Source organism: Sciurus vulgaris (assembly GCF_902686455.1).
Source record: "Sciurus vulgaris genome assembly, chromosome: 18".
Taxonomy (NCBI): domain Eukaryota; kingdom Metazoa; phylum Chordata; class Mammalia; order Rodentia; family Sciuridae; genus Sciurus; species Sciurus vulgaris.
Window position 1 is genome coordinate 15,695,097 of NC_136479.1, and position 25,020 is coordinate 15,720,116.

The 25,020-nt window shown below is 35.1% G+C and overlaps 2 protein-coding genes across 2 annotated transcripts in view; one reads left to right on the forward strand and one right to left on the reverse strand.

The window, feature by feature from the left end:
- The window catches only part of DNAH3 (dynein axonemal heavy chain 3), a 463,090-nt gene that overhangs the window by 434,277 nt on the left and 3,793 nt on the right, over positions 1 to 25,020 (reverse strand). The gene's annotated exons all lie outside the window — the stretch shown is intronic.
- Positions 1 to 25,020, forward strand: part of LOC306649531 (phospholipid-transporting ATPase ABCA3-like) — a gene marked incomplete at its 3' end in the record, with an annotated part of 134,728 nt that overhangs the window by 18,166 nt on the left and 91,542 nt on the right. Inside the window, exons 7-11 of the mRNA XM_079120539.1 lie at positions 842 to 1,101; positions 6,454 to 6,571; positions 19,042 to 19,215; positions 19,965 to 20,143; positions 21,289 to 21,423. Of these exons, the coding sequence (XP_078976665.1) occupies positions 842 to 1,101; positions 6,454 to 6,571; positions 19,042 to 19,215; positions 19,965 to 20,143; positions 21,289 to 21,423 (866 nt within the window). The remainder of the gene's footprint in view (positions 1 to 841; positions 1,102 to 6,453; positions 6,572 to 19,041; positions 19,216 to 19,964; positions 20,144 to 21,288; positions 21,424 to 25,020) is intronic.

The following is a 25,020-nucleotide window of genomic DNA, read 5'->3' on the forward strand; positions in this document are numbered from 1 at the left end:
TGTTGGGGGGGAAAAACCCATTAACTCAGAAATCTGGTGACCCCGTGAAAACATCCTAACAAAATGAAGAAGAAATAAAGACTTTCTCACAACAAAATAAAACAAAAAACCTGTAGAAAATTATTGCCAACAAACTTCTTCTGTATAAATTCTCTTGTACTGCCTTTGTAACTTGTTTGTTAGTTTATTTTTCCAAAATTAAAAGTATATATTTTTAAAAACCTCCAGCCCAAAGTGCCAGTAAAAGATATTTTCAAAATCTAATAAAGCACATCTGTGTAAGATATGTAGATTGTTGGTGAAATAGTGAACATTTCCTCCTAATACCAGGAATAAAGCAAAGGTGTTTGCTTTCATCAGTTTGTTCAGCAAATTACTGAAGTTCTAGATAAAGTACCAGAGAAAGAAACATCGTAACATTTGGGAAGGAGGGAGTGAAATTATCTTTATTTATAGATGACACACTCATTAGGTATTTGGGTGGCAGAACTCTGGTACCTACTCTGAAATTTAGATTATGACAGGGTCTTGTTACAAGTTTTTTTTTTTCCTTTGATATACAGTCATGTGTAGCTTAACATTGGAATAAAGTATGAAAAATACGTTATTAGGCATTATCCATTTTCATAGTATAATCATGATGTATTGTAACTAAGATGGCTACATCACTAGGTAATATAATTTCATGTGACCACTGTTCCACTATTATGTATGTGATCGATTTGTTGACCAAAACATTGTTATACAAAACATGGCTGTACTTTATTGTGCTTTTTTGTTGTTTTTGTTTGGCTTAGCTGTTTTTTGGTCTACAGAACTTAATCTTTGTTTTCTCACTTAGGGTATATCAGTGAAGGGTTCCTGCTTGTGCAACATGCCTTGGACAAGGCCATTATGCTGCATCACAGTGGCTCTGCTGCAGAAAAGCTGTTGAATGGTGTCAGAATTTTTGTCCAGAGATTTCCATACCCGAGGCATTATCAAGATTTCTTCTATGTATTTGCTGATATTTTTATCCCTTTAGTAGCTCTATGTATCTTCTCTCTGAATCATCTTGTCTTAATTCAGTCCATTGTGTGGGAAAAGGAAAACCGATTGAAGGTAACTCCACTTTTCCTGTGGTAGGCAGATTTATGTAGAAGATTGTATTATTTCTACACACTCAGACCAGTAGATGGTTATGTTTCAGTGGCAGCTAAGTACTGAGCACTTAGATCTTTTGACAATTACCTATAATTTTGTTTTAATTGGGATTCTTGGTATGATTTTAGTTTTAGTTACAGAAGACTACTTCAAAGAATATTATAGATAGAATTTAAATGCTAAATGCCCCTTTCTGAACTAAATAATTAGCTGGACTCTTAAGATTATATCTAGATTAATTTCAATTCCAAGATACTGTGATTCTTTGATTTCTTATTTAAAATCAATTTCTGATTCCTGATTTTTTTTTTCTTAAGTGACCTTTTCACCTTTCTTGAGTGAGTCTTTTCCAGTTTTGTGTTTGGTCCAGAGTGTGTTGTGTTAAACTAGAGTTTTTGTAGTTCAAAATCCAGTTACCACCCAATTAACCAATGATTTATTCAAAGATTATGTATTTATTATTGATTTATTAAGTATTTGCTTTCTTTCAGGTATTCTGATAAACCATAGTTTTGAATCCTGACTGTACTACTCATTAACTCTAGAATATCATGTAATATTTCTATCTTTTTTTCTAAAGTTAGCTTAATTAATAAAACCTAACCTTCAGGATAGTCTCAATATTAAGTTAAATGTTATATGAAAGTTCTTCTTTCCCAAATCATCCAAAGTTACTGCCATGACGCCTAACTGAGGAGATACATATGGAGTGCTTAGTACAGTGCCTGGTACACAGTGCGCGCTCAGTAACTGAGTGTACCTGTTAGTGTCGTCATGTCTCCACTTCACGTCTCCTTTATGTAATCATGAGTCATGCCGTTTTCTTCCTTTCCTTTGTTAGTGGCAGCATCACTTCGCAGATCAGGCTCACGTTGTTTTTCACTCAGGGCTCTCGTTACTTATCTTCACATCCACTGTCTTGCCTCCTAATCGACCTTGTACATGGTCAACAGGTTAATTGTCCTGCAGCACGGAGTGGCATAAGTAATATTAGGGATGTATTTATTTGATGGCTTGCTGAATAAATTTCATTTAAGCATATACGTTTTCTAAAACTTATCACCTTACTACTTCTCTTTTTGTTATTTACCCCCAGGAAATCTCTTTCCTTCTAGCAAAACTTTTGACATAATTTGATGCTTCATTTATATTTCCTCTAACTATAATACATTTGTTTCTCTTCTGATTAGTGAAGTTACCTTTCTTGCCTCTTCTTTCATACCTGCTACCTGTTTGGTATTTCTCTTTAATTCTCCTCTAACACTTTTTACCTTATGCCCCCAGAGCATGTTCTACAATCAGTCAAGCTTTTAAGATTCTGTAGTTAAAATTTTTTTCATTGAAATATACACAGAAATGTACACAAATCATGCATGTGGTTGAATGGACTTACTATAAAGAAAATATGCCCATTTTGTCAGGCTCCTGTTAAGAAACAAAACACTGCCAGCACCTTAAGAGTTCCTTTGTACACCCTTCAAAATATTTTCCCAAAGTTATTTGTCATCTAAAATCATAAATTCATTTTTGTCTCTTTTAACACATGATAAAATTGAAACATGCATATGTGTTATTTTGTGTCTATGTGATTCATTTAGATAAATATGTAGATGTTGTTTGTGTAATTGATTGAATTTTGATTCTGTGGCATGACTATATCATTTAGATTATTTAAAGTTTGCCTATATTACTGATACTTCTATGAATTATTCTTCTTTTTGGCTGAATGTTACGTTATACATGGCAACCATTAGTAGCTAATGCTTAAGTTTTCCAATAAAATGCTATAGGTTTACACATCTATTACCAATGCATAAAAATCCTTTTTTCTCCATATGTTCACTAACATTTGGTATTACTGGTCTTTTCTAATTTTATCATGTCTGGTAAGTGTGTAATGGCATTTCATTGTATTGTATCAATTGGCAACCTGTTTATACTGGAAACTGTATTTCCTAGAAAATTTTTGCCTACATGTTTCCTTACAGAAGTCAGCTAAAAATGAAGTGCCATGAAATTTGGGAGGCTTAGGTGGAGCAATGAGCATTACATTTGATCGGTTGTCATTAGAGATGTGGAGGAACAAGTATAGGGCTGCAGTCTGTCCTTACACTTCTAGGTGCTTCTTCCAGCTCTCCCTCAAATTGTGGCTCTAATATGCATTTTCCTAATTACTGATGAGATTGAGCATATTTTTACAATTTTTTTGGCCATTCATATATTTTCACCATTCATATTTGGCCATTCATATATTCATATATTATCTGAAGAGTTTGTTCAGATCTCTTGATGTTTTGTCCCATTTGTTATCTGATTTTTTTAAAAGATGGAACTATAAGAACTTCCAATGTATTTGGAATATATATATATGAGAGAGGAGAGAGAGACAGATTCTTTTTGTAGGTCTCTTTTTCTAATGCTTTTTACTCTCACAGTGAGGCCCTTAGATAATCAGAATTTCTTAATTTTTTTTATTTTAGTTGTTTATGGATCTTTATTTTATTCCTTTATTTATATGTGATGCTGAGAATCAAATGCAGCGCTTCACACAGGCTAGGCAAGCACTCTACCACTGAGCCACAACCCCAGCCCAAAGTCCTTAATTTTAATGTAAGTTGTTTGCCAATCTTTTCATCTGTAACAGTGTTTTTTATTCACTTTAGATATTTATCATTTATTCTTCTCGTCTAACAGAAATATTGTACCCTTTGAACTACATCGTCACACACACACCCCCACCCCCAGCCTCTGGTAATCACCATTTTATTCTGTGTGTATGAGTTCAGTTGTTTTGGATTCCACAAATAGTTTGAGATCATGGGGTATCTGTCTTTCTGTGCCTGGCCTAGCTTATTTCACCTAGCATAATTTCCTCCAGGAATATCCATGTTATCAAAAACCAGAATGTCCCTCTTTGTAAAGACTGAATAGTATTCCATTGTGTATATGTTTTCTTTTTCTTTATCCATCAGACTTAGTGTTCAAATTTATATATCTTGTCTCGAAAGACTGAGACTGTCTCCCACTTGATCTAATCTATTAGACTTCCAACTGAGTTTTTATTTGATTGTTTTTCATTTCCAGGATTTCTATTTGTTTCTTTTTCAGGATATCTCTCTTTTTATTGAAATGCTCTTTCTTATCTTGTATTTTCTCCTTTAGTTCTTTTCTTAGATCTTCTTTTAGTTCATTTTAACAGTCAATTTTTGAATTCTTTATCCAACATTTCCTCCATGTGGATGTCTGTGGGATCTAGCTATTGGAATGTTGTTAAGCTTTAGTGGTGTTTTATTACCTCGTTTTCTCATTTTGTCTATATTTCTGTGCTGATTTGTGTACATTTGGTGAAATCATTCTCTTACGTTTTACAAGGAATTTTTTAGAGAGCTGTTTTCTCATTACTGTGTGACCTGAGCTAATGAAACTCATCTAATCAATAAAGAAGATAATACACATGAAATCCAAATCTGATTTTAGAGAGTTTTAATTTACTACATGTTGAGCTACTTGAGATGAAGAGATTTATTATTCAGTCTTCTGGATTTGGATTTCCTCACATTTTTGGAGGCTGAGTAAATGCCCACATCTTCTGGGAAGTTTTCTGGGAGTGAATAAAGCAACCTCAGCACCCGAACTCTGACACAAATAAAGGCTCCCTTTATTTTTTTTGGTGTGTCCCAGCAGACAGCAGAGATTTTGAGAGGGACCATGTTTATATGTAGATCAATTCGAAGGGTCTTGCCTTCTTAGCAATATTAAATATTAGGATCTATACAAATAACTTTCTTTTAAAAAATTTTTTTGTAGCTATAGATGGACAGCATGCCTTTATCTTATTTTTTTCATTTTATGTGGTGCTAAGGATCAAACCCAGTGCCTCACACATGCTGGGCAAACAATCTGCCACTGAGCTGCAGCCCCAACCCACAAATAGCTTTCTTTAACTTAATTCAACCATGTTTTATGGCTTTCTGTATACAAGTCTTACACTTTTTTGTTAAATATATCTTGCTTTTTTAAATTTGTTAAATTTGATTCCAGCATTGATCCCTAGAAAGCTTTTTAAAGACCCTTTCTTTATTTTTGTATACCTATGGGGAAAATATGCAAATCATTTTTAAGAACTTTAGAAAGTATGAAGATCTCCAAAGATCCTTACATTCATTCAATATAACTTTATTAAACTTCTTTAATGTGGTAGGAAGGTACAGAATTTGCCCTTAAGGAGCCTAAAGCTGTAGAATTTAATATTGACATATCTGTGAAATTCAGTGAAAATATTTAAAATAGCCTCTGAAAACTCAGACCATGTGTTCGAAGATTCTTACTGGTCTTATATGTAATATTCTTAGTTAAATCCTTTTAAATATATTTTGTTAGAACACAGAATAGCACATGTCTTTATAAACTAGTTCTAAAAAATATATTACTGATTAAAGATTATTGCTGAAACTGAGCTTTTCTTCCTCTTTATTTTTCATCTTAATTTTCTAACTTTTTTAACTGAATAAAGTGTATTTATATTTCTTTACTACCTCCTGGAAGAGGACATAATAAAAAGAAGAAAAGATTAATTTATGTGGTTTATAGCTTTGTTTAAGTGTTCTTCATGTCTTATCAGTATCAGGTAAATTGCTGGGGAAATGATCTCTGGGCTTATAGGAATTATAGGACTCAATAATAGTTTTAATCAAGTCATTTGATATTCTTAGCCTTCCTTATAAATTGGAAGTAATATTTACTACTTAACCCATTTTAGTTGTGGACACAAAATTATATAATTTTTGTAATTACATTGTGAAAACTCTAAGGCTCTGTATGGTTGTATTGTTTTTCATGATGATTCATTTTAACTCACCTACAGGAGTACCAGCTCATGATAGGAGTCAGTAATTGGATGATGTGGGCTGCCTATTTCTTCACATTCCTCTGCTTATATGTTCTTACCATTATTTTTATGTGCATAATTTTCTTTGTCAAGGCAAGTGTCTATTTGACTGCAGCACGGTATAGCTAAAGTTTAAGAGGGGAAGCAGAAGTATGGTGGGAGCTCTCAAGGTCACCGGGGAATGAAAATGTGGCTTTCATTTACTCCTTTGCAGAAACTCAGAGGCCACTCAGTCTCTCAGCAAACTCTTCTTTAAACCTAGATGGGTGAACAATCTTAATAAACGAATTCACCATTGTATTGGAAAGTAGGGTTATAGTTTCAATAGGACTGATATTTAAGGATGTTTCCTGGCTTCTCTTTTGTCTTGTCATATTGCCCCTTGGAGCATGACTAAATACACTTTCTGATTCTTTTGCTAGATTGATCCTGCACCAATCTTCCAGTATAGTGACCCAGTTCTTGTCTTCATCTTTTTGCTGTTTTATGCCATCTCCTTAATATTCTTCAGCTTCATGATTAGCACATTCTTTGATAAAGGTGAGTCTAAAATTTCTCATGTGAAAGATTACCAGTGATTAAACAGAGATTATATTTGGAAGCTTCTTCTGAAGTTCAGTTGCCACCTGGTCTAAGACTACATTTTTAATAAGAGACAGATGTCATGTGCACATGGAATGATTTGAAAGGGAGTAAAGGGAGCTTAGGGAGTGAAAATTAATAGAGCACAGTATACATGTGATAGTAGGATCATACTTGAGTGTTTCTTCTACCTTTAGTTGCTGGCTCACATATTCTATCTGTCCAACCCTTCCACCAGGAAGGACTATTGGAGGGAGTAATGTCTGCTAGTACCTGATGATGAGCCTGGTATATGTGAAGAGTAAGAAAAAAAATTGAGCCTTTCAATGAGAGAAAGGCTCTTGCACTTACTTAATAGATGCTTATTATTTACTGTTTTGTTTTGTTTTGTTTTGTTTTAATATAGTGCCTGCCTCATAGAGCTGACCTTTGTGGCATGGATATATAAAATATTTTAGTCAGAGTTATTCAGAGAAACAGAATAGGAGAATTTGATAAGATCAAAGAAAATTTATTACAAGGAATTGGTTATGAAAGCCAAGAAGTCCCACAATCTGCAATTGGAGACCCAGGAAAGCCAGTGGTTTAACTTCAACATGAGTCCAAAGGCCTGAAGACAAGGGGAGCCAATGGTGTAAATTCTAATCCAGAGGCGGGAGAAGATGAATGTCCAAGTCGAGAATGCAGTCAGGAAGAAAAGGGATAATTTCCCCTTCCTTCACCTTTTTATTCTTTCTGGGCTCTCAATGGACTGGATAATGCCTGTCCACTCAGAGAAGGACAATCTTCTTGACTGAATTCCCATGTTCAGATGCTAATCTCATCTGGAAATAGACTCCCAGAAGTAATGGTTAGTCTGTATACCCCATAGTGCAGTCAAGTTGACACAAAATTAATCATTTTAGGATAATAGACAGCAATAAAAATTAATGGAACTTTGTGCACATATAAAAAAGACAGATTAAAATATCCCAGGCTAAGACAGAACTAAAAATGCTTCCAGGGAAGAGAGGGAGGTTTTGAGACATTTTTGAAATATTGAAAGATGGAAATAGGAAGTCAAATCATGGGTACAAATTTTCATTCATTTATAACTTTGGGTTATGTACTTTTTGCTGACACAGTATCTAATAACAAGGAGAAGAATTCCTTCCTTGCACTTTGAGGATTATGTGAAAGCAATTTAAATCTGCATTTGTCAATTAATAATAAAGAAGCTTAGTGTGTTAGTAGTATAAGTCATGTTTCCTTTTCTGTAAAATCTCTTAATTCCTTCTGATGTTTTGCAATTATTGATAATATCCTTTGTCTCTTGTAACAATGTTTTACTTAAAGTCTGTTTTGTCTGGTGTTAGTACAGCCAACCCAGCTCTCTTTTGGTTGTTTGCTTGGGGTATCTTCTTCTATCCTTTCACTTTCAACTAATTGTATATTCAGATTTTTTTTTTAAATCCTTTCTGCCACCTTTACCTTTCACAGAGATTTTAATCCACTTACTTTTAAGGTAATTACTAATAAGGAAGAACTTGTATCTGCCATTTTTTTTGTACATGTCTTACCTTTTTCCTTTCTCACATCTTCCATTTTAATGCCCATGTCATTTTTTTCCTATAAATTTTTTTGGTTTGTAGGGGCAATTTGAAAACTATAATTAATGTCTTAAATAATTTGAGTTAATGCCATTTTAGTATCAGTGATGCACAAACAAATTTTTCTGTCAAGCCCCAGACTGTCATTGTTGATGTGGTCACAAATCATACTTTTATATTTCTGTGCCTATTAACATTTATAATTATTATGTGTATTTGTCTTTTATATAACATAGAAAAGGAGGAAATGCAAGCTGAATACATCTTAATACTTTATATTCACTGGAGTACTTTTTTTTTCATATACCTTCAAGATACTTTCTCATGTCCTTTCATTGAGCTGGAAGAATCTCTAAAGGCACACCTAAAACAACAAGCTTTTGTTAATCTAGGAATTCCTTAATTTCTTTTCACATTTTTTTTTAACAGACTTTATTTCTTTATGTGTTAGGTCGACAGCAAAATTAAGTTGAAAGTACAGAGATTTCCCATATACCGGTACCCCCCACATAGATAGCCTCCCCATTACTAACACCCCCCCCCAATAGTATATTTATTACAATTGGTGGACCTACATTGACACATTGTAATCAACCTAACCCCTGGCAAACACTGGTATTTTCACTATCTCCATAGTTTTGCCTTTTCCAGAAGGCTCTGTAGTTGGAATCAACAATATGTAACTTTTTCTTTGCTAATATGCATTTAAGGATTCTCCATGTCTTTTCATGGCTTCATATCTCATTTATTTTTCATACTGAATAATATTCTGTTGCTTGGGTATACCACATTTTTTCTGTTTATTCACTGAAGGATACCGTGATTGTTTGAAAGTCTAGAATTTTGAATAAACCTGCTATAAAGATCCATGTGCAGCATTTTATGTGGACATAAAATTTCAGCTTCTTTAGATAAATGCCAAGGAGTGCAACAGGTGTTAGCATGGTAAAGGGGGAGAAAAAAAAAAAAAAAAGGAAGAAAGAAAGAAAAACCTAGAAACTTCCAAACATTCTTCCAAAGTGGCTTACACCATTTTTTCATTCTTTAGGAATTATTTAGAATTCCTGTTGCTACACATTCTTACCAGCATTTGGTGTTATTAGTGTTCTAGATTTTGGACATTGTAATAAAATACATAGTGGGATATTGTTTTGTTTTTAAGAGTGTCTCACTGTTGCCCAAGCTGTCCTCAAACTCATATGGTCCTCCTGCCTCAGCTTCCTGAGTAGCCAGAACTACAGGCATATACCACCATGCCCAGTTTCTCATTGGTGTTTTCTGTGACATTTCCCTAATGACACAGAGTATGGAACATCTTTTCATAGGCTCATTTGCTGTCTTTATTTCACCTTTCGTTTGGTGTCTGTTAAGGGCTTAAAAATGGCTGTTTACTGGGGGGAGCTAGGGAGCCTGCAGAGCTGCAGACTGCTTTGTTCTTGTACAACACACGTTTTACAGGCAGTGTGAGGTCAAATCTTAACTATGGCATAACATATCGAAAATAACTAACTTGTTTGCTGGTACTTAGAAACCATTTTTCCCAGTGATATATATTTCCCAGGAAATACACACCTAAAGTATGTAGAAGTACTATAGTTAAGACCTCATTTTTCTCCTTAAACAGGGTCATCCTTCCCTATTTCTTTGGGTTAGTTTGGCTGAGATTATCAATTTTGTTTATCCTTTCAAAAAACCAACTCTCTTTCACTTATCTTTCATATTTTTTAAAATCTCAATTCCATTGATTTTGACTCGATTTTAGTTACTTCCTGTATTCTGCTGGTCTTGGTATTGATTTGTTCTTTTTCTAGGGCCTTGGGATGTAACATTCGATGATTTATGTGGTATCTTTCTATTCTTTTCATATATTAGCACAATGCTGTTTTGTCTTAGATCTGCCTTCATACCATCGCAGAGATTTTGATGTTGTATCAGTATCCTTATTTAACTCTTAGAATTTTACCTCTCCCCTTAATTCCTCTGCTATCCATTCATTATTCAAAAGTGTATTATTAGTCTCCAGGTATTAGAGTGGTTCCTATTTTATCATGATTTCTATTTTCATTCCATTATGATCTGATAGAATGCAAGGTATTATCTCTATTTTTTGTATTTGCTAAGATTTGCTTTGTGACCTATATATGGTCTCTTTTAGAGACACAGCATATGGTGTAGTCAGCTCTTTTTGCTGCTGTAACTAAAGGATCTGACCAGAACAATTTTAGGAGGAAAAGTTTATTTGAGGGTTCATGGTTTCAGATGTCTTAGTCCATAGAAGGCTGGCTCCATTCCTTGGGGTCTGAGGTGAGGTAGAACATCATGGTAAAAGAGTATAGCAGAGGGAAGCAGCTCACATGTGGATCAGGAAGCAGATTCACTCTCCAGATACAAAATATATACTCCATAGCCACACCCTCAATGAACCACTTCCTCCAGCCACACCCCATCTGCCTCCAGTAACCACTCAGTTAATCCCATGAGGGATTAATTCACTGATTAGGTTAAGTCTATAATCCAATCATTTCTCCTCCAAACCTTCTTGCATTGTCTCACATGTGAGTTTTTGAGGGAACACCTTACATCCAAGCCATAATGGCCTATTATTTGACCTTGTTTTTTAATCCAATCTGCCAATCTGTCTTTTTCTGAAAGAGCTTAGACCATTTACATTATTCTTGAGAGATTATTTTTTATTTCCTAATATTTACAGTGGATTTGATTCTTCTTTGATTGGCCATTCTTCTTGTGTAGTTCCTCCGTCTGCTGGGTTTCATTTTCATTTTTCATTTCTTCATGAAATATTTTATTGAATATATTTTATAGTACAGCCTTTCTAGTTGTAAATTCTTTTAACTTTTTTTTTTTAATCATGGAAAATTTTTATTCATTTTCAACTCTGAAGCTTTATTTCGCTTCCTTCAGTATTCTTGGTTGGCATCTTTTTTCTTTCAGAGCTTGGTATATATTATTCCTCGACCTCCTCGCTTTTAGGGTGTGAGTTGAGAAATCAGTTGAAATTCATATTCTTTTACCTCTAAATGTGACCATTTTTCTCTAGTAGCTTTTAAAATTTTGTATTTTTGCATGTTACACATTTTCATAATAATGTTTTTTAGAGTGGATGTATTGTGTGATGTTATATGTTTGGAGTTCTGTATATCTCTCATATTTGAATTTCCATCTCATTCTTTACTTTGGGAAATGCTCTGATATTTCATTGAAAAGACCATTCATTCCTTTAGATTATATTTCAGTGCCTTCATCTATTCCAATGAATCTTAAATTTGGTCTTTTAATTTTATCATGATTTATTGAAATTTCTGTTCATGGCTGCTTAATATTCTTTGTTTATTGTTGGCTTTGTTTTTAAGATCATATACTTGTTTTTTAAGGCATGAAAAAAACTCTATCTTCAAAGTAGTCTAATCTATTGGTGATGTTTTCGTTGAATTTTTAATTTGGCTTTTTTTTTCATTTAAAAGATTTCTGTTTGGTTCTTTTTCACAATCTCTATCTCTTTATTGTAGTGATCTTTCACTTCCTATGTAATTTTTTTTGCGGGGGGGATTTCACTCCTTACATCTTCTTTTAGCTAACAGAACATTTTACCTATGATCTTTCTAAATTCCTTCTCTGACATTTCCTCCTCTGTGCTGTTGAAGTATTATGGGCTATGGGGGATGGTTCCCTTGCTTTTTCATATTGTTTGTAAGTCTACCCACCATCAGTATATTTCTCACTTCTTATTTTAAGCAAAGAACTACTTTGTATGTTTCTTTCTCTTAAGACCCCTGGGTGAATAGCCATATAATGATATTTTAAGTTAACGTGTGACCTCTGCTGATCCCAATATCAGCCCCACTTTAAGAGATGCCACTGAGCACTATCTAATCACTTTAGAGCCAAGCCTTGCTCTATTCCGCCTTATAAGAAACAAAATCTTATTGCAGTTGTTCTTCAGTTATAAATCTATACTATTGTTCTGGAAAAGGTCAAGAAATTAGTTGTTAAATTTAGTAAACTTAGTATAACTTTAAGTGCGGGGTGAAAGAGGAGAGGAAGAAAGATTTGCAAAAAAGGAGAGGGAAAGAGCAAAGATGTACAAGAATAATTTACATCAAGGTAGAAAGGAGAAATAGATGAATGGTGCATATTTGAGGTTGTAGCAAATAATGCAAGAGAATAAGTAGGAATAAGAGAAGCAGTTATAAACTAGAGCTAGGATAACAAAGATAGGCAGATTGATTCTAATTAATGCTTTAAACCATTAGATGAAATACATTCAAATGGGTTCAAAGGTATAAGTTGAAAAGTCATTTTTATGATCAAAATTGACATTAGAGTTGTTTATAGTAAAGCCTGTCAAGGTGAAGGAAATTCTTGTTGAATCTTGGTTTTGATTTTATTGCAATTTGGACATTTAGCAGATATTTGTTAGTTTTTGGCTGTGGCTCTCTCCCAAGTATCAGGGGCATAGGAGCCAATTCCATAGCTGCTGTGAACCTCCAGCCAGCAGCTTCTGGTTTGTCAGCTCAGGGGCCTGCAGCTGACTGCTCAGAGGGTGCAATGCTGTGGCATGGCTGCTTCTGTCGTGTGCAGTTCAAGATGCAGGCTCTGCAGTGTCCCTGTGATTGCTGTGGGTCACTGTGTGCCTGCTCCCCTCTACTGGATCCTTTTCAAGGTATTGGAAGATCCTGGTGGCTGTCTGTGAGTGCAGGAAATCTGGTTGTGGTTTTCCATGGGTGTTTTGCAGTGTGGAAGTATTGCCTGGTTGAAGCTGCTCTGTGGGGTACTGCACTGAAGGATCTCAAGTGGTTCACCCGGACTCTAGTTTCTACTGCCCCTGGTTGTGAATGGCAGGCATTGATTTCCTCTGTTGCTAAGTCTGATGCGAGGTCCTACAAGTATCTGAACGATGGCCTGTCACTTGCCAGTTATGATCACAGGTCAGGCTGTGCACCAAAGGCTGGCATCAGCCCCTTAGGCTCTGGTGATTTTTGCCGGGCCTCCATGTCATTGGATATTCTGGCAGCTTCCCTCTGGGATGGCGCTGTGATCCTGGGGACCATCCCTACCATCCCTAGGTTTCCCATGATTCCTCCCTCCAATGTCAGTGGTTTGGGCCTGGCAAATCCTCTTTCCTTTGTCCAAGACTAAAGCTGCTTCGTTGCTGTGTCTGTCAGTGCCTGTCATTGCAGGTGCTACGCAGAGCTAGAAGTTCTTTCTGGCCTGATTCTTAAGAGGTTCCACTGCAGGAGTCTTCCCTCTGGTTTAATTTGCAGCTGTCTGGGCCAGGGAAGATGTTGTATTACTTTGAGCTGGTGACTCTTCAGCTGAGGGCTCCACAAGGTAGCCCTACACTCCTGGCTCAGTTTTCTTCTCATAATTTGGTTTTAAGATGTTTGTTCCATTTTTAGGACCCTTCTCTTGCCATCACACTTTAGATTTTGTCTGTCTTTCCAAATGTTTTTAAGCAGGTGAGCTTAAGAGATTGTCCAGTCCCCATTTCTCTCTGTTGCCCCTCTCCCCATCTCATCTCCAGGTTCAGGTTCAGGGTTAAGGAACTTTGAGTTTTTTTCTACTCTAATAACCCATCTTCCAGTCTCCCCAGGTCTGAGACTTTGTAATATGGAGTCTTTAAGAATTTATTTTGTCACTCACCTCTCAATTCTGCTTTTCCTTCACTGCCTCTTTTCTGTTGTTTTTTTTATAGTGCTTTTAATGTTCATTGGATCTGTATTGATGTAATTTTTGCCTTCTGTTTTTTTGTCTTCCTTTTCTAATATTCTAAGAATTTTTTTTTAAATTTTCTAATATGTACAGTCAATTAATAAATATCTCTTGAGAGTTCTTTTTTTTTTATGGGGAGGTACTGAGGATTGAACTCCAGGGCACTCAACCACTGAGCCACATCCCCAGCCCTGTTTTGTATTTTATTTAGAGACAGAGTCTCACTGAGTTGCTTAGCACTTCGCCATTGCTGAGGCTGGCTTTCAACTCACCATCCTCCTGTCTCAGCCTCCCAAGCTGCTGGGATTACAGGTGTGTGCCACTAGGCTCAACTGAGATATCTTTTATAATCCATGTTTTATTTAGAAATACGTACTTTAATTTCCATAATTGGGAGGATTTTCTGATTATCTTTCTGTCATGTGTTCTCACAGCAGAACTGCATGGTTTGTATCTTTTAAAATTGGATAAGAGGTGTTCCATGGCCTAGTATGTGGTCTGTCCTAAGGAATGTTCCTTGTGAGCTTGTCAGATTGTCAGTTGCTTTTTTTTTTTTTTTTTAATCAGGGTTTGAACCTTAAACCCAGGGGTGTTTAACCACTGATCCATGTCCCCAGCCCTTTCTTATTTTTTATTTTGAGACAGGATGCTGAGGCTATCTTTAAACTTGAGATCCTACTGCCTCAGCCTCTCAAGCTGCTGGAATTACAGATGTATGCCACTGTGCCAGCCGTTTCTGGTGTTTTGAATGGAGCAGTGTATACATGTTGATTATATCCAGTTGATTGATAGTTGTTGTGTTCAACTGAATCCTTACTGATTTTCTGCCTTCTAGATCCATCCATTTCTGATAGTTATTAAGATTTCCAGCTTTCATAACGTATTCCACTATTTTTCATTGTAGTTCTATTAATTTTTGCCTTCTATAGTAGTTTGACACACTCCTGTTAAGTGCATAGGTGTTAAGGATTTATGGGTCTTTGTGAGGATTTGTCCCATGAGGATTTATCATTATGTAATACCCTTTTTTATCCCTTACAACTTTCCTTGCTTTTAAGTTTGCTATATCTGAAATTTAGCTACTCCCGCTTTCTTTTGATTGGTGTTATCATGGTATTTTTTTCTCTATCCATTTTTTTAATCCCACAGTTTTTATATTTAGAGTAAGTTTTTTCTATTTTATATAGTTTATTCTTGATTTTTGTTTTTAATTTTTTTATTTTATCCCCTCTGATGATCTTCTAATTGGTGCATTTAAACCATAGACTTTTCATAGTGATTGCTGATATAGTTGGATTAATATTTACCATATTCATTACTATTTTCTATTTGTTGCCCTTGTTCTTTTAAAAATATTTTTGCCTTCCATTCTCTCTATGCTTTTTTGTGGTTTTGAGTATTTTTTTCTTAACATATCTACTGTTCTTCCTACTTTTTTTAAAGTGGTTGTCCTAGAGTTTACAGTATACATTTATATAACTAATTCAGGTCTACTTTCAAATAAACTATTTCACTTCACTGGTCGTGAGTGCCTTGTAACATAAAATAACCCTAATTCTTCTTTCTTATCGCTTGTATCATTGCCATCAGTCATTTCAATTATATTGAGGTATTTGGCTTGGATCTGGAATGTCCCCCGAAGTTTTGTGTTGAAAACATGCTCCTCAGTGCAGCAATGTTTAGAAGTGAGACTTTAGGCAATGATTGTATCATAAGGGCTTTAACCTCATCAGTGGATTAATGTATTTGATGAACGAATCCATTGGTAGCTGAATGCACTGCTGGCAGGAGGGACCTAGTTGGAGGCAGTAGGTAACTGGGTTTATCTCCTGGAAGGGTTTATCTTGTCTCTGGCCCCTTCCTCGCTCTCTCTCTCTCTCTCTCTCTGCCCGCTGGCTTCCATGAGCAGACAGCTTTTATTACATCACAACCTTTGACCATCATCTTCTCTCTTGGAACTCATTGACCATGCAGTGAACCTTTGAAACTATGAGCCAAAATTCATCTTTCCTCCTCTAAATTGTTCATATCAGGTATTTTGATCAGAGCAACAAAGAGTTGACTAATACAGTAAACATACATGTGTGTGTCTGTGTGTAAAAATATTCATAATCAAATCTATGAACAAACTTATATGTTAAATCGATTAAGTAGAAGAAATATACAGCATGATAACTATAGTTAATAATACCTGTATTTTATACCTGAAATTTTCAATAGAACTTAAGTATTCTTACCCATACACATACACACATACATACACGAAGAGATGGATGTTTAAATTAGCTTGATTGTGGAAATATGTATATTATCATTTATTATTTATCATTGTCAGCTATACCAACTTTTTGACATATATCATTTCCTTTTCTCTAATGAATTTTAAATATTTCTTTAAGACAACAGATTCCCTCAGTTTTTATATATCTGAGAATGTCTTACCTTTTACTTTTGAAGACAAAATTCTAGGCTAGTGGCTTTTTATTGTTATTTTCTGTGTTCTTTCCTCTTTATTCTTCTAGTGGTCCCATTATTCATTTGATAAACCTTTTGTAGTTGTCACACAGTCCTTGGAAATTCTGCTTTGGATTTTTTCAGTCTTTGTTACCTTTGTTTTTCAGTTTTTAAAATTCTATTGATGCAGCCTCAAGCCCAGAGATTGTTTCTACAACCATGTCCTATATACTAATAGGTCCACCAAAGGCATTCTCAGTTTTGTTACACTGTTTTTTTATCTCTAGCATTTTTTTGCATTCTTTCTTAGTATTTCTATCTTTTATCCATTTGTTCAAACACTCTGCCTTAGTTGTTTTAAACTCTCAGTCTGTTCATTCCAATATCACATGCCATATCTGAGTCTTGTACTCTTGTTCTGTCTCTTCAAAAGTCTGTGTGTGTGTGGGTATTTGTAATACCTTATAGTTTTTTCTGGATAGGTGGATATGATGTTCCTTGTAAAAGGAAATTTATATAAGTAGATCTTTAGAACTTTGGTGGAAAGTTATGGGACGAAGGGAAGCATTACCTATCCCTAGGATTAGGTCTTATTCTTTCAGTGAACCTGTGCCTCGAGAAACTTCGCAAGTGTTTCACAGCTTTCTCTCCTTTAGGTAAGTGTCTGTAGTGAGCTGGAGTTGGGTGTTTCCCTTTCCCCAGGCCACTTAGGCTCTGGTTAACTAGTTTGTCCTGAGGTCAGGTCTTGTCAGGAAGAACAGAGTGCACTTGCCTGTTTTTAAATGTCTCTTTACTCTTCCCTTGCTGGAAGCACGAGAGTATTTTTATCTGATATTTACTGTGGGAACTCATTTCACACCCCTGGAGGTTAATGTCACAATATTGTGGTCCCTTCCCCTCTGACTGAATCCCCCTGGAATTTTTAACTCTTAATCTTATCTACACTGAGGGTCAAGCAGTTTGTTAATGACAGTTCAGGTTGTCCTGCTCCAACACAACTTTTCTCCACAGTTTCTGCTGGTGAGTATCTGCTTCAGTAAGCCATGATTTCCTATATTTACCAGTCTCTTTCTAGTCTTGAGGCCAGCGATTTGTTGTGTGTTCTCCTTTCTTGAAAAAATGAAAAAAAAAAAAAAAAAAAAAAAAAAAAGTAGTTTTGTGTGTTTTTGTTTGTAATACTGCTTCCAGACTCCTTACACATGGAGCAGTCTCTCCATTTTCAAAGCCTGGTGTTCTCCATATAGAATTTATTGGTTGAAAAGGTGTTTTTTGTTTTGTTTTTATGTTGGACACTTTAAAAATGTTACCCAATTGATTTCTGGCCTTTAGATTTCTGAAAAGAAACCACTCTTGAACATTATAAGATACTTCTCTTTTGCTACCTTCTGCTCTTTCCCAAGTGGAGATTTAACCCAGGGCTTCATGCTTGCTAGGCAAGTGTTTTATCACTGAGCTGTACCCCCAACGCCCTGCGTTCAGGATTTCTCTTTTTGATTTCTGACATTTTAAATGTGTCTCAGAGTAAGTTTCTTTGATTTTTTTCCTCCTTGAAGTTGAGCTTTTTGAGCATGTAGATTCATCTTTTTTGTTTTTTCAAATTTGGGAAATTTTCAACCATATTTCTTCAAATAGCCTCTACAGCCCTTTCTGTTTTCTCTCCTTTCCATCTGTGACTCTAGTTATGCATGTGTTGGTTCCCCGGGTGTCTCTGAGGCTCTGCTAATTTTTCATTCTTTTTCCTTTTTGTTCTTTGAGATCATAAAATGTTGCTTATATTATTTCCAACTTTGCTGATTCTTCCTTTTCTCTGCTTAAATCTGCTCTCTGCTCAAATATGCTGGTAAATTTTCATTTCAGTTATTTTATTTTTAGTCCCAGAGTTTCTTTTTGGTTCTCTTTTATAGTTTTTATTACTTTAATGTTAATCTCTCACTTATCCACTATTTTGCTCCTGCTCCTTATGGTATTTGAGCATATTGAGGACAGTTTATTTGTAGCCTTTGTTTAATAAGTCCAATCTCTAGACTTCCACAAGGATCGTTTTTTTTTTTTTTTCTTTTTCTAGTGAATGGCCTTACTCTTGTTTATTTGCATGCTTAATAACTTTTGATGAAAACATTAATATTTTGCATATTCTAGTGTGTGTAATTCATATATATGGTAACTCTGAATATCAGAATCACATTTTTGGAATTCCTAATACTCTAAATCAGTCTGACCTTTTTATGCCAAGTTTGTCTTTCTCTATTCAGAAATCCTTCTTGTCCCCTCATAATGCCTGAAACCATAATCTAGGTATATTGTAATTTTGCCAGTAGTTGTATTTATATTTAAAATTTCTTAAGCTGAGTGGTAATATGTAAAACTCTAAATTTTCCATTAAATTTTATAATGATCAGTCTTTACATATAGAGTGATAAATTTCAGGAAAAAAAAAGAGTTCCTTCAGTGTTTGATTTCAGGCTTTTCATTGAAAAATATTTTGAGCACTTACTATGTTCCAGATATTGTATTATGTGCTGAAGGAAGTACTGGTGAACAAAACAAATTTCTATTTCTCATAGAGCTATTTTAGTATACTTTTATAAAAAACAAACATATTTATACTTTTGAAACCTGCTTAAATTTGCATTATACTTTCCGTCTTACTTGCAGTCAATTTTGCTGTTGCTTTGGGAGGTTTCCTTTTCTTTATCACCTACCTTCCAGCTGTTAGACTCCTTGTCAACTCTGGACAGATGACATTCAAGCAGAAACTGATTTTCTGCCTCTGCTGTAATGTTGCGATGGCCCTGGGATTTAAATATCTACTTGATGCAGAATCAAACAGTGAGTATTTACCTTGTAAATTTTGCCATAGAGATATATAGTAGATATATCTCTAATATCTTAGTGGATATTCACAGTTTTAATTTTGATTAATATCACTAAACTGTCCTTCAAAAGCTTATGCTACATTTTATCAATACTGTAATATAACATTAATGCTTTAACATTCTCTCCAAAAATTTACTGCAAGTCTGGTAGTGCTTCTTCCTTTTACTTTTGGATTTGCCACCAACTGTCTGGTGGTAGAGAGGGAAATGACACTCTAGCCTCCTTTATCCTTTTTCTTTTTCTTTCAGTGCAGCATACATGCAAAAGTTTCTAGTTTTCTCTCCTATAGTCAGTGTCTATCCCTACCTTTCCATGATTCTTTTTCCAGAATTATATATCCAGTAAATGTTTAGCATGAAAAGAGGTGGCAAGAGAGGAGCCATCTTACCTTGCAGGTCTGTTTATTTTTCTTTAAGCTTGTTTCCCCCTATATTTTTGGTATATTTTATTTTGTTTCAGTCATTTCTAATTATTTGTTTGGGTATAATGATTATAATCATGTAATTGCTTTATAATGATTACTTACTCAGATGCCCTCTGGGGCAACCTAAATTCTAAGGGTGTAACAAAGTGGCTGACTCCACTAGTAATCTCTAGAAAATACCAGCAAATTATTTTCTTCACTATTTAATTATGATATAACTGGATAACTGTTTTAGTCTCATTTGCCCTCTAATGAAATATCTTCTTTTATGTCTTAGAAACTGGAATTAAATGGAATAATATATTCTCGTCGACCAATCTGGACAACTTTTTATTTGCATATGTACTGGGGATGTTTTTATTTGATACTTTCTTGTATGGCCTCATGACCTGGTATATAGAAGCTGTCTTTCCAGGGCAATATGGTGTGCCCAAGCCATGGAATTTTTTCTTAAGGGTGAGTTCTAATGCATGTTATTCATAGAGCCATAGTCCTTGTGAAGTGCTTTTTAAAAATATCTTAAAAACCATCATAAGTTAACTTTGCACTGTCTATGATTGAATAAATAGATGAGGTGATTCTTACCTACACTTCAACTTTACTAATTTGTTTTAGCTTTTTCCTAATATACACTAAGCCCTCACATGTGTATAGATATAAATATATGTATAGATATGTATAGATATAGGTGTAAGATAAAAATATATGTATAGATATAGGTGTATGTATATATCTATACATATAAATATACATAAATATATGTACAGATAAATATATAAATATATATATTTATGTATAAATATATGTATAGATATAAGTGTATGTGTGTCTATCTATATTCTCACATCTGCTTTATTTCCTTGGTTAGCCAAGAATATATGAGTCTTAGAGTCAGTCATAGAAAAATTAGGAGCATGAACATCTTGCCTTCTCATTATTTTCTCATATTATCTTTTTGGGGGAGGTCTTCAGAAATTATGTAATAGGGCTGACAGTTTTAATACTTTCCATTCAATCATGGCATTTTATATCAAGGTTTTCTTTTTAATTTTTTTTAGTTATTGATGCACCTTTATTTTATTCATTTATTTACATGTGGTGCTGAGAAATGAACCCAGTGCCTCACATGTGCAAGGCAAGCACTCTTCCACTGAGCCACAACCCCAGCCCCTATATCAAGGTTTTCATAATTTGCAATACATACACAGACATTTAAAGTAATGTTTGATGCTTAATATTTGACTCACATTGCTCAGAAAAGATTGGACAGAGAGTGATATAATTCTTTTACAGTGACCTAATATTGGAGAGATTTTCTTTTTTTCTTCCTTGAACATTTAGGACTTTAATATAATAGCCTGCTCTTATGCCATTGGATTCAAATTCTAACCCATTTAGCTCCAAAACTTAATCCAAGGAATTTTCTGGAATCCATTTCCATACAAGTGGCCTGTTAACATTATAACCCATTAATACAAATGTTAACAAGGATTTGTATTGAGATGGAGTATAGAAAATGAATCATAGAAAATACATTAGTGTTTTCTAATGTTTCCTTTTTCATTACCATCACAGTGATAATATTTTTATTCCCTTCTTAGCACTCTTACTGGTTTGGGAACCCACCTAAAAATCAACCTGAAACAATTCAACCCAAAGAGACAATTGAAAACAAGTATTTTGAAGCTGAACCTACTGATTTGGTAGCAGGTATCCAGATCAAACACTTGCACAAGGTATTATGTCACGTACCTCTTTTTCTTAATGAAACTAATACTTAGTTTACTTTCACTGTAAATGTCCATTATTGGATATACAGGAAAAAGATCAGATGCAAATAAAAGGTTGTAGTCATCATGTTTACTTCCTTTGGGAAATATCAAAAGGAAATTTGTACAGTATATCATAAAAAGTCACATCTTTCTTCTTCCTACAGAATAGAATCAGATTGCCTGTAAACTGTAATGGAATGGTCTACTCTACAAATTCATTTTAAAATGCAGGGTCAAGTAGAGCTTAATGTTTTGAATACGTGAACATAAATTTCTGGTTACAAATATTTTGTATTCATCTACGTGTAATCTTCTGCCTGGGCATTTGATTGGGGCTGGGGGCGGGCCCTCTCGATTTATTTGGATCATCTACAAGTATGCAGTATTCAGGTGAATAGATTTTAAGGCATTTTCTTGCCTCTCAAAGGTCTACTTAAACTTGACCCACATCCTAACTCCACAGCTTATTGATATCTAAAGCCTTCCTGAAAATTTGGCTACCTTTGTGGGGTGTTAATACTCTCATGGTCCCCTCTATTTTATTATGCAACATGATGTCTCTATTTGGTTACATTAACCCATATGTAAAACTCAGTCTTTTCCCCTGGTATCAGGAGATCTCTTCATATCATTTGTGTGAATATTTATAACCTGGAATATAGATGAATGCTGAATGAGATTTGCTGAAGAAACACATGGGTTATGACCATTTCCCCAGATCTGCATGCCCTTGTCTCCTTTCATTTCTCTTTTCTTTTCTTGATTGCCCCTGAGAATCTCCTCTAATTGTTGAACACTTCACTGCTCCCCATGTTTCCCCCAGATTTGCTATCCAGGATTATAACAAAGTTCACAAGAACCAAGGACCTTGTGTCTTTTCATTCACTCATTTTTGGCACTAGGGAAATGGTAGTGAAACAGCAGGAGATGGTCCATGCACTTGAGGAACTTATACTAGTGTGAGTAAAAGTTAGTTACTAATTAAATAAATAAAACAAGATAATTACAATTCACAGTAAATTTCATTAGGAAAATTAAAAGGATGTAGAAATAGAATGGAAAGAAGAAATATTTCAGGTAGGTTATCCAACGGAACCTCTGAAAATATGGCCATTGTAAATGCTGATCACTCTCTATAAAATAACCTCAGCTGAGTAGAATCATCTCACCCCAGATTAGGCTGTCTCTGGGTCAGCTTAAACCAAATGACTGCTCACAATGGGAGATATAAAGGCCCAGCTCTTTCCTGCAGCTCAGGTCAGTTCTGAATAGTCATCCAAGCTACATGACTCTTTGTCAGTTTGACTTTGTTATTACTGTACTGCAGTCCAACTATTCTGTCTCCTAAATCTGTCTCCTTCCCTTCTTCACACAGATGTTGGACCCAAGAGACTCCTATATGCCAATCTCTGTCTTACATAAATGGAACCTAAATAGTGATCACTGGTCCCCAGAGTTGACTGAGAAAGCGGCTGGTGAGAAGTGGCCTGTGGTAGAGTGTAGCAGTACAATGTTTGTAGGTGATGAATCGAGATGGTATACCTGGGAAAAGAAGGGCACTGCTAGTTGGTGATATACATCAAGAATTCGAAAAATATGGGGTAATTAGTAATTATAACCACCATGGAATTGGGTTATTGTTAGGGAGAAGTGAAACACTGGCGAAAATGTAAGACCATATATGATTAGTGTAAAACCCAGTGAGCTCACCAGGAATCATATAAAAAGTCCCCATCCTCAACAACCAAAGAGCAGAAAAATCTGAAAACTAAGCTCCACACTTAATAAAAAATAAGAGACCTCTCAAGAAGGTTAGATCTTCTCTTGCCACTATGAGTCCTTGATTAGAATGGGAAATCTAGGACCCCCAAATTTTCTCTTTAGCCTTCAACCTGCAGAAGTGATCTACTCCTTCCTATTAAGAAGCAGTATAGCCCTCCTTTCAAATATGCTGCAGTGGCCTCTGCCCCAAAAGACATACACAATTCTGGCCATTAGCAAAATACGTTGTATTATGTTATAAGATGTAATGTACAGCCTCCAAGTTGACCTCCAGTGACCTACATCTCCAAATTTTCATGCTTTTGAATAGTGCTGACCTGGGTGGTCAGTCAAAAACTTCAGAAGTGGCATGATTATTTTCCAAGGCTAAGTCATAAAAGGAATTTAAAGCTTTTACTTGGTCTCTTAGATTGCTTACTCTGGAGGAGTGATCTTCCATGTTATGAGGATACTCAAGCAGTCACCGAAATGACTAAGAGAGGCACATGTAGGATGAACTAAGCCTTCCCTTCTACAATCAGCACCAAATTGCCAACCATATTAATGAGCTACTTGGAGAGTGGATCCTCCAGTGTCATCCAAGCTTTCAGATGACAATATCCCCAGCCAACATTTGAACATTACATTAGTTGAGCTTCTTAGTTGTCAGACCCTGAGCCAAAGCTTACTAAGTGAGCACAGTTAAGAAACTAAGCAAATATTTGTTGTCGCTTTAGTAATTTTGAGTAATTTATTACTCAGCAGACGACAACTAAAACGGATACAGATTTTGGTGCCTGGAAGTAGGATGCTGTCACAATAGTTGCAACAAAAAGGTAGTAATGTGGAAACAGAAAGAACATTGAAGAGAGTATTGGCAAAGCCTAGAGGGCCTAGAATCGACTAACAGCAGAAGCCCTGGGGTCTTGGAGATGTCTTCCATTGAAGGCCTGACGGGAAGTGAAAAATTGTTACTAAAAACTGGAGTAAAGAAGATCCTCAGTACATATTGGTACTTCATAAACATCATCACTTGCAGTATTGAGAAACATAGAAAATGTACCTGATGAACTGGTTGAGTGATCTAAGGATGTTTCCAGGAAGACTGGTAAAGGAACTGCCTAATTTCTTCTTGTTGCCTTGGGGGAAAAGGCAATAAATGTGAGAGAAGAGAAAGAAACTTGAATAAAGAAATGTAAAACATAAAGTATCCAGGTATTAGTTTTGAGAATTCCTAGCTTCTCCAAATGGTGGGTTCTGTTGAAATTTTTTTTAAAAAAATGTCTTTGAATCAAAGATCAAATTTTAGTCTGTCAAAAAGAATAATTTAATGAATCAAAATGCAGTCTGTAAAAATAAAAAAAAAAAATTTAAGAAAACAGGATTTAAAGTTGAAAGCCAAAAATATAAAAGTATTCTGTCACAAGACTTCAAAAAGATGCAAAATGGTGCCTCAGAGGATTATACAATCACATAATAGAAAGTCTAACAACTTAGGGAATTGTCTATCAGGAGCTTCAGCAGAAATCAAAGGTAGAGAAAGATTGTCTTAATATATCTGTGGGTATGGCTTTTGTGACTTAGATTGAACCCAATGTTTTATACGAAGTTTTGCTAGAAGAAATTGTACCAACTTGAAATGACAGAAAGTAAAAAATGAAAAGAGGCCTTTGACCTTCAAACTTCTACAGGTGGAAAGCAGTCAGGAAAAAAAAAAAAAAAAAACAACAACACTTAACTTCAGACAGGGACTGCCTTTCATGGAAAAGGAAGCATAATTGAGAAGAATCCCAGAAGCTC